Raw genomic sequence first — 10,680 nt, forward strand, 5'->3', positions numbered from 1 at the left:
CTTAAATATATATGCAAAATTGACAACAAAATAAACGTAATGGACTAATTGCAAGTTTGAGAGAGAAAAGCCTGATCAGAGCCTGATGGCAGTGGGGAAGAAGATTAATCCTTGAGGAGTCGGTCTTCAGCCTCCTGTACCTCCTTCCTGAAGGCAGCACGAAGAAGAGGGCATGGCCCAGACGATGGATGTTGATTTCCTCTCGTCGATGTCCTTGATGCTGGGGAGAGTTGTATTCCTTACGGAACTGGCTGTCCACCACTGTCTGTAGTGTCTTGCGTTCCTATGCACTGAGGTTTCTATGATGCTGCCAGTCAGAATGGTTTCTGCTGTATGTCTATATATGTTTGTCCCCCTTGACCATACCTTCATGGTCCTCTCTACTCTTCGATCCCTGACTGTACGCAGGAGCTTGCATGATTGCCTAGCAATGATAATTGGTTTATAATCACAAGGTAATTAGATATGGTCTTCTGGACGTTTCCAGTGGCCTGGATTCAATCCCCAGCTCTTTCTCCCTGTGACTGCACAGGTGCCTCCTCCCTTCATTACTCTGCGAGTCAGTGTAAATCATTGACTGTGGACGATCGGTGGACATGGAGATCGGGAGAGCACTTCAGTGACCTGAACTGTCTTCCCCTCGAAGAGAAGCTCCTTTGTTGTGGCTGTTTAATGTGGGGTTGTGGAGCTGTACTTTGGCACAGGTTGACAGTGAGAAATGTCAACACTGATGTCTGGTCCCCCTGGTGCTAACAGTGTGTGAACCTCCCACTCAGGCTGGCTGGCTCCCCAACCGAATAGCTTGTTACCAGACGAATCAATCAGGACCTGTGTGGAATGGGACAGAACAGGACCCATATATGAGGAACAGCACAGAAGGTTTCACACACTGTCAAATCCAAGGGATCAGACAGTGTCCGGACATTTCTCAACTCTCTCCCAGGGTCCGGGCTGACCGATAAATACACTTTCCAGCTGAAAGCCCTTCTAATCCCAGCAGGGGACCGGTGGAGAGCCAGAACAAGTTGTCCTGGGAGTCACACATCCAGCCCACAGTGCAATTGCAAGTAACCAGTTCAGCGTTAACTATGTGATCCTCTATCCCGTTGGCTAGATCACAGCCTGCCAGGGTTCCGGGAGGCATTATTGAGAAGGGAGGGTGTTCGTGTACAGGCTGCCATTGTGCCCGGGTGTCCCCTTTGCTGGTTCCCTGTTGTCTGGAATGCCAGTATCAAGTAAAACTGGCTAACAAGTTCAACACGATCTCTGAGGTCCTCATTATCACCTTTTATGGTTATCGTGGGCTTGTTGTCAGTGGGAGCATTATAAAGATATTTGAAATCACCAGAGCATGTGAAACTGTATTCTGACCAAATACAATTGTTTTAGAGGATGAACTTAATTACATACACTGCCTATAAAAAATACTCAACTCCTGTGGATGTTTTCATATTTTTTGTTTTATAATTTTGAATCACAAGAGGATTTAATTTGGCTTTTTTTAACAAAAAAAAACAGAAAACAGAAAATCAACAGAAAAAAATTCTTTTGTCTCAAAGTGAAAATAGATCTCTACTAAGTGATCTAAAATTAATTGCAGATATAAAACACAAAATAATTGATTGCATAAGTATTCCCCCCCCCCCCAAAAGGGCACACCATACATCATTGTTGCAGCCAATTGGTTTTAGAGGTCACATAATTTGTTAAATGGAAATCTGTGTGCAGTCAAGATGTTTTAATTGATTGTAGTAAAAATACACCTGTATCTGGGAATTCCAACTGCTGGTGAGTCAGTATCCTGGCATGAGCTACTCCATGAAGACAAAAGAACACTCCAAGCAACTCCATGAAAGAGTTATTCGAAAGCACATGACAGGAGATGGATACAAGAACATTTCTAAGTCACTGAATACATTTAAGTCAATCATCAAGAAATGGAAAGAATATGCCACAGCTGTAAATCTGCCTAGACCAGGCCGTCCTCAAAAACTGAGTGACTGTGCAAGAAGGGGACTCGTGAGGGAGGCCACCAAGAGACCTATGACAACTCTGGAGGAGTTACAAGCTCCAGTGGCTGAGATGGGAGAGACTGCACATACAACAACTGCTGCCCGGGTGCTTCACCAGTCACTGCTTTATGGGAGAGTGGCAAAGAGAAAGCCACTGTTGAAAACAAAACTCACACAAAATCTCAGCTAGAGTTTGCCAGAAGGCACGTGGGAGACTCTGAAGTCAGCTGGAAGAAGGTTCTGTGGTCTGATGAAACCAAAATTGAGCTTTTTGACCATCAGACTAAACACTATGTTTGGCGTAAGGCGAACACTGCTCATCATCAAAAACACACCGTCCCTACCATGAAACCTGGTGGTGGCTCCATCATGCCATGGGGATGCTTCACTGCAGCAGGCCCTGGAAGGCTTGTGAAGGTAGAGGGTAAAATGAATGCAGCAAAATACAGGGAAATCCTGGAGGAAAACCTAATGCCATCTGCAAGAGAACTGTGACTTGGGAGATTTCCATCAAGGCAATGACGAAAGCATAAAGTCAAAACTACACAGGAATGGCTTAAAAACAACGAAGTTAATGTCCTGGAGTGGCCAGGTCAGAGTCCAGACCTCAATCCAATTGAGAATTTGTGGCTGGACTTGAAAAGGGCTGTTCACTCACAATCTCACAGAACTTGAGCAGATTTGTAAAGAAGCATGTGGAAAAATTGTAGTGTCCGGATGTGCAAAGCTGATAGAGACACGGACTCAAGGCTGTAATTGCTGCCAAAAGTGCATCTAGTAAATTCTGACTTCAAGGAAGTGAGTAATTATACACTCAATGATTTTGTGTTTTATATTTGTAATTAATTTAGATCATAGAGATCTGTTTTCATCTTAACACTAGAGAGTTGATCCTATTGATCAGTGTCAAAAAAAGCCAAATTAAATCCACTGTGATTCAATGTTGTGAAACAATAAAACATGAAAACTTATGGGGGGGGTGAATACTTTTATTAGGCACTATAATTCTGGTGAGTCAGAAATCCTGATTATTCTACTCGCATGCTGACCATCCCTCCCCCCTGCCGGCCTGGGTACCCATGTGAACTCCCTCCTTTGCACCATGGGTGTTCCCCCTGCCATTTACCAGGGCCTCGCTTCCTGCCCCCTCCCACTTACAGGAGAGGGGGGTGGCTCCCACACTGCCTCCAATCACCAGGAGCCCTGGTTCCTGTATTTCCTCCCACTATGGGGCCTGTTCCAGCACCCTGTTCCCATTCTATAACTGCAACAGGTGGAGCGGTATTGGGGACTGATGTTTCAGCAGTGTTTCTGACACCCCAGGAACAGGCCGCAGAAACTTAGTAGAATTCATAGCCTGGGGGCTGTGGGTGAAGATTGCACCCTGGCTCCCCGGTAGGAATGTTTCACTTTCAGCACGGGATAGGGTGCTGTGCAAGTTTGCTTCCCCAGCCAACATTCCTGGCAACACCACGAACCATTGGAGCTCAGGAGGCGCAAGTTGATCTGTGCTCCTTGGCACAGCCACAACCCCGGGCTAAGATGTGGAGACAGGGCTGGGGCAGTGAGAGGGATAGAGATCTGCCTGAGAACCGGCAGGACTCCAGTACCAAGACCTCAGACAGAGCTGTGATATTGTGACATCCAGTGGCGGAATTGGATGTGCATCTGCGTGATAGGGGCCCTACCATGTCTGTCTGTGTGTGCGCTGATCCCACCGTGTCCCGCCACACGAGCCCTGTTCCCACCGGTCCCTCCACGCGCCCTGTTCCCACCGGTCCCTCCACGCGCCCTGTTCCCACCGGTCCGTCCACGCGCCCTGTTCTCACAGTGTCCTGCCACATGCCCTGTTCCCACCGGTCCCTCCACGCGCCCTGTTCCCACCGGTCCCTCCACGCGCCCTGTTCCCACCGGTCCCTCCACGCGCCCTGTTCCCACCGGTCCCTCCACGCGCCCTGTTCCCACCGGTCCGTCCACGCGCCCTGTTCCCACCGGTCCGTCCACGCGCCCTGTTCCCACCGGTCCGTCCACGCCCCCTGTTCCCACCGGTCCGTCCACGCGCCCTGTTCCCACCGGTCCCTCCACGCGCCCTGTTCCCACCGGTCCCTCCACGCGCCCTGTTCCCACCGGTCCGTCCACGCGCCCTGTTCCCACCGGTCCCTCCACGCGCCCTGTTCCCACCGGTCCCTCCACACACCCCCTGTACCCACTGGTCCCTCCACACACCCCACCACCCATGCTTGTCTGGGCGCAGACTGACGGCAGTGTCTGTGTACTCCACAGGGATGATGCCAGCCTGGGTTCCGCTGCTGGTGGCCATGCTGTGGCAGACGACGAGTCAGGCAGTGGCAGCGGACGATCTGCGCTCGGCCTTCTCGGCGGCACGCACCCGCAGCATGATGGGAGGCCCGCGGATGGCTGTCACCTTCGACCGCGTGTACGTCAACGTGGGCCACGACTTCGACGGGCGCAGGGGCATGTTCACGTGCCGCATCCCCGGTGCCTACTACTTTTCCTTCACGGTGGGCAAGCACCCGGACAAGGGCCTGTCGGTGATGCTGATGAAGGACGGCAGCCAGGTGCAGGCCATCGCCTACGACGAGCACCAAGGCCCAGAGCGCCGGACGCGCAGCCAGAGCGCCATGCTGCGGCTGGCCCGCGGCGACACCGTCTGGCTGCGCCTACACGGCCACCCCCAGTACGCCCTCTACAGCGAGACGGGCCCCTACACCACCTTCAGCGGCTGCCTGGTCTACCCCGAGCCCGAGCCCCGCCCAGCACTGCCGCCGGCGCCCCGCTCTGCCTTCTCGGTGGCCCGCACGCAGAGCGTGGTGGGCAGCAGCGCTCAGCGCTACCGACACGACCCGGTGGCTTTCGACACCGAGCTGGTCAACATCGGTGGTGACTTCAACTCGTCGCTGGGCGTCTTCACCTGCCGCGCGGCTGGCGTCTACTACTTTGCTTTCAACATGGGCAAGCTGCCCTACAAGACCATGTCGGTGAAACTGATGAAGAACGAGGACGAGGTGCAGGCCATGATTTATGACGATGGGGTGACCGAGCAGCGGGAGATGCAGAGTCAGAGTCTGATGCTGGCCCTCCGGCCAGGCGACCGTATCTGGCTGTACAGCTACCAGCACGATGGCTACGGAGCCTACAGCAACCACGGCAAATACATCACCTTCACCGGTTTCCTGGTGTACCCCGAGACCGACCGGGACTCGAACCCCGCCACCAACAGACTCTGACTGACCCACCCGCTTCCCCTTCTCCCCGTCTGTCTGTGTTACAAATGTCTTGTGTCAGTTCGAGTCCTTGGAAAATTAATATTTTGTTGGAGGATGTGGAGTCCACCTCTTCTGTTCGTGTCGAGGGCAGGGTCTGGGGCCAGGGAATGAACAAGAAGTGGAAGCGGGCCTTTTGGCTGCTCCAGCAGTCACTGCGGTGTTGGTCTTCCATCTCAAGCCCATTTTCCTGCAGATCCCATAACATTCAGAGAGAGATACAGCATGCAAACAAGCCCTTCACCCCCAGTCTTACACTGATCCTATCATTGGTTCATTCATATTAACCCCCCCACCCAGATTCAACCTCTCTTCAACACGCTGGGGGATGTCCATAGTCGCTACCCAACCTGTCTTTGGAACGTGGGAAGATGTGCACACAGTCAGAATCCAAAGTCCGGGTTGTCCCCGGGTTCCTGAAGCTGTGTGAACCGTGTGCGCGTGAACAGAAGCCTACTAGTCTCCACACGGAAAATGCAATCAATTCCAAAGATTCAGCTTCACCCAAGAGTGCTCTAGTCTAGTTGGTTACTGGGAGATCCTCAGCAAGATACCTACTTATTCAGGTCTAAAGTATTCTGAAGCACTGCATGCTACAAACGATAATCTGTGAGGCAAATGACTGAAATAGTTCAGGAAGGTGGCTCCTGATCTTCCATCTCCACAGCAACAAGTAATAAACAATGGATTCCCAGGAATTAATAAACGTGAAACTTCTTCGTTGGGAAAAGATCAGAGAGGCAATGCACTTTCAGATGGTTTCGGCATGGGGAGGGCCAAGGCTGAAAGGGGAGTTGCCATATCCAGGGTCTGCCAACAGGGAATGGTGTCACGCGGTCAATGCCAGCTCTCATCGCGAGCCTTTAGCAGGCTCACACCCACAGGTTGTTCCCTGCATCCGAGAGCGCCAAAGATAATCCAAGAGGAAATACTGGGAGAAACTCGTGCAGGAAGGAAGAATGAAAAGCAAGTGACTAGAGGAAACTAGAACTTGTGATGATTCAGTGGGATCTGGAGGTTCTGGCACACCAGACATAGAATTGACATGTAGGAAAGGCAAGTGAAGAGTATGGAATATGAAAGTGGGGAATTTCAGGGCGTAGTTCTGCTCTGCACATGCTTGAGTTGGAGGCTGTGCTCAGAGGGTTCACTAGATTAAATCCTAGTGAAGGGGTGGAGCAAACTGGGCCTTTATGGACGAACAAGAGGTGAAGTTACTGAAACATCAGAGGGGAGATTGACAGTGCGGGTGCTGAGAGAATTTTTCCCTCTACTGGAATATCCAGATCTAGACGCACTGTTTTAGAAATGGGTCGCGCATTGTCCGGCGTAGGTGCAACATACCCCACCCTAGCACTGTGTAATGCACTCGTGTCCCCCTCCTCCTGCCCCACAGACAGTCGTGACATTACTTCCCCATTTCAGCCAAGCCTGCTGTACTTGTGACACGCACCTATGGATGGACCCAGATAGTTGATGTTTATTTTCTCTCCAGGGGAACTATCTTCACAAGGAAGAGTATGGAAATGTTTCTTTCCACAGAATGGCCACAGGGTTGAGGAATGACACTTGTATTAGGTGGGTAATCTTCATGTCCCTTGCTTCCTGTACCTGGTATCCATGGGGAGATGACTCCGGGCCAGACTCCCTTCACTTCTCCCCATCTCCGCTGCTCTTTCCCTCTCCTTGGTTGTGAGAGGGAATGCCCGACACCCTGTGTCGATCACCGTTGCAACTGCTCAAACACAGTCTCGGCTACCAGAGACGGGAATCCTTTCTGTGGCAGGCCTTCACCTGCCTATTCTGAAACAAGGTCAGCCCACCATGGCTCCCTGTCCTCACTCTAAACCTACTTATATGTTGTGCCCAGGTTAACAGGCGCCATGTTCTGGGTCTCTGTGAACGGGCTCAGTGGGTCAATGTTCCCAGTGCCTGAGTAGAAGCCAATCCGTACAAACTGTATCCTGGGAAGGTTGGCCCTTGGGATTCTGACAAGAAGTAGGCAAGCCCAGGATTCCCCACCAAGGCGTTTTGTTGAACCGGGACAGAGCAGCTGGGTGGTCCCCAGAGAAGAGGAACCCCGACAACTGCTGATGGCGACATTAGGGCATAAGACAAAGGAGCAGAATTAGGCCATTCAGCCCATCGAGTCTGCTCTGTCATTCCATCATGGCTGATCCCAGATCCCACCCAACCCCATATACCTGCCCTTCTCAGCATATCGTTTGATCCCCTAAATGACCAGGAAACGATCAACTTCCACCTTAAATATACCCACAGACTTGGCCTCCATCACAGTCTGTGGCAGAGCTTTCCACTGATTTACTACTCTGGCTAAAAAAAAATCCTTCTGAAGGGCCATCCCTCAATTTTGAGGCTATGCTCTCTAGTTCTGGATACCCCCACCACAGGAAACATCCTCTCCACATCCACCTTAGCTGGTGTTTTGGTAGGTTTCAATGAGATCCCCCTGCATTCTTCTAAGTTCCAGTGAGTACAGGCCCAAAGCTGCCAAACACTATGTTAACCCCTTGAATGCTGGAATCATCCTGATGAACCTCCTCTGGACTCTGTCCAACAACAACACATCCTTTTCTGAGATACGGGGCCCAAATTATGAAAGTGAGAACCCCGAGAAGTGGCAGAGCCCAGGACCATGTTGCCTTCATAGGGTAGAGACCCATGTATTGTGGCCATAGCTATAATCCCCAAGGTTGGTGTGTCCAGATCCTCTCCTTTAATTTGCAACACACAGAAATTGTTGGAGGGACTCGGCAGTTGAGTTGGCATGTATGATGGAAAGGTAACAGTTGATGTTTCGGGCTGAGACCCTTCTGGAGTGGGAAGGAAGACTGCAGAAGCAAGTCTCCCTGCTGGGGCCTTTGGTTGAGACCCCTTGTTGGGGATTACTCTATCTGAATAATCTTCGATCTGGAGACAAGTCACTCTCATTCCCTCATCTCCACTATTATCTCATTAGATGTTAATTTTAGTGAATCTTCATCTCTGATTCAACATTAGCTTGTTCCTCCGTCCCATCTGAAAATATGGCCGCTCTTCAGCTTTTCCCCATTTTGTTCCCAACTCCTGGTGAAGCAATCAAGTGATGGACAATAACTGCCCACAGAGTGTGTGTGGGGGTCGATCAGAGAGAGACCGCGGGACGGGTTGTGCCGGTAAACTGTCAGGAGAGGTGTGATGAAGGTGGCTCGGTGAAAGAGATCGATGTTACCCTCAGCCTCCAAGACTTGGCTTGTAGCATGAGGGGAAACTATTGAACTGGCTAAGAGAAAGATCAAAGAACGCCGGGCAGATCACGGACAGTAAACAACTCAGATGATAAGGTATGTTCAGCAGCACGGCAACTATTCCCTACATTATAAATGTGGATTCTGGTGTCCCCTCACAAAATCACCACTTCTGTTCCCTACAGCCATCTCACCATGTCGCCTCCAGTGGAACTGGTTCAACTTTACAGATTGACGATGGTGAATCTGCACTCTGTGGATAAACAGAAACACACCTAACCCTAAACCTCAGTTTGTCAGCACCCATTGCATAAGCTGCAGGTGTCCAGATAGGTTCCTGCTTTAATTCCCTGAGGTAATACTGTGGTCCTGTGATCGAGGGCCTGTTTCTGGGCAGTGTATAGAGATGAAGGAAAGAAAAGGCCTAGTGCACCGCAGGGCTGTGACTGGATTGTGCAGACAGGTGACAGTAGGGCACAGGAAGCAAAGCTGGTGAATGCAACCTCTCACATTATCAGCTGGCCACTTTAAAATTGCAAAATAAAAACAAACTGAAAATGCTGGAAACTCTTCGAAACCGTTGAAGGGCCTCAGGCTGGAAGCATTAACATTTGCCCGACCTGTTGGGTGTTTCCAGCAGATTTGATATTAATTTTCATTTTCTCTGTGCAGCGTCGTACAAGTGCAGAAAGGCCGCAGAGACGGGCAGGAGTTGATGAGGAAGTGAGCACAATGTCTGTGAAAGGGCGAATGGAGCGGGGGGTCAGACGGCAGGAGATAAGGGAAGGGGAGCACAGGGAAATAAGCACATTTCTCCGCACCGGTGACCCAATGTCCCCCCCCCACTGGGGGAACACAAGGTGTCACCGATTTCTGCAAACCCTTCAACGAGGGTGACACACGCGGACTGCGACAGCCACGGGCCACAGGAGCCCTGACTGGGTGTAGATGATCTCGGTTGGACAATCCGGGCTCGGTCTGGCTCCTGCTCTCTGAGGAGAATCTCCAACCTCGTGTCCCTCGGGGAAGATTGACCTTCCCTCACCTCCCGGCGTCGCGGCCACCCAGACACCCACTCGCTCCCCGTCCCCGTCATTTCCATCGGCCCCGCGCCCAGTTCAGGGCAACTCCACCTTGCTTCAGACCCCAGTCGCAGCCGACATCACGTAGATGGGTCCTGGCAGCCTATTTAGGAGTAAGAGGTGGCCTATTGGCCCATCTGGCCTGTTCTGTCATTCAATATGATTCGATGTTGCTTTTGCAGTAAAGTCAGGACTCACTTACTGCACATTCTTCCACTTCGCTCCTGATACCCTTTCACCCGATTCCTACTTCCCTGGGACTCGTCTACCTCTGCCATTGGGGAGAAGAGAATTTTAAAGCCTCCCTGCACCTGCTCTCTCCCCCCCAGTGAGTGACCCCTTACAAAGCAGCAACATTCCAGACATCAGGACTTTCCCTCCTCAAACCACTCCTGCCTGGCAACTCCTGGTCAGGAGATGGCAGCAGCGACTCACCGGCAGGGAGCTCCCTGAGAGGGCTGGACGAGGGGAAAGGGATGGAATTGCCTCCCCTGGAGTTATGCCGCCTGGCGTGATCCTCCCGGATCAGATGGGATAAAATGCTCACTTGTGGGATGGCATGCAAACAAAGATTTTCACTGTATACGAGTACATGAGAACAATAAACCAGACGCCAAATCAGGATAAAGGAATTCCACAGCATCCTCTTTTGGGAGAATTAATTACCAACATTTAATTAATCTGAAATACCCACTGTCCCAAGTTGCAGGACCATATCCCCTATCGCCCTGTTCCTGAACTGCATCTGCTCAAGATCTCCCAAAGCTGATAACTTCACTGACTTCCTGCAAATAATTATCCTCCCACCACAAATACACTCTCTCCCACACCTGCACCTTTCATTGGTAACTACAGTCACAGGGTTCAAACCCAAATATCCCCACCCCTTCAATGTGTTATGACCAGTTCCTTGTCGATGCTTTCAGTCAGTCCATGTCTCCGGGACTCCCCAGATAGATCACTGTAAACAAAGTTTTGCAATATTAAAAATGTTCAAATAAAACTAACTGTTCTGCTACTTTTGGTCTCCGTTTTCTGATTCACCTCCAACAGT

At 51.0% G+C, this 10,680-nt stretch overlaps 1 protein-coding gene across 2 annotated transcripts in view; it reads left to right on the forward strand.

The window, feature by feature from the left end:
* The window catches only part of LOC132397105 (complement C1q tumor necrosis factor-related protein 4-like), a 33,368-nt gene extending 22,730 nt beyond the window's left edge, over nt 1–10,638 (forward strand). For both annotated transcript variants that reach the window (XM_059975405.1, XM_059975404.1), the window contains exon 2: nt 4,296–10,638. In XM_059975405.1, coding sequence (XP_059831388.1) covers nt 4,298–5,260 — 963 coding nt within the window. In that variant the 5' untranslated portion in view covers nt 4,296–4,297 and the 3' untranslated portion in view covers nt 5,261–10,638. The remainder of the gene's footprint in view (nt 1–4,295) is intronic.
* The last annotated feature ends 42 nt before the right edge of the window (nt 10,639–10,680 follow it).

The sequence above is a fragment of the Hypanus sabinus genome, chromosome 7, assembly GCF_030144855.1.
Source record: "Hypanus sabinus isolate sHypSab1 chromosome 7, sHypSab1.hap1, whole genome shotgun sequence".
NCBI lineage: Eukaryota > Metazoa > Chordata > Chondrichthyes > Myliobatiformes > Dasyatidae > Hypanus > Hypanus sabinus.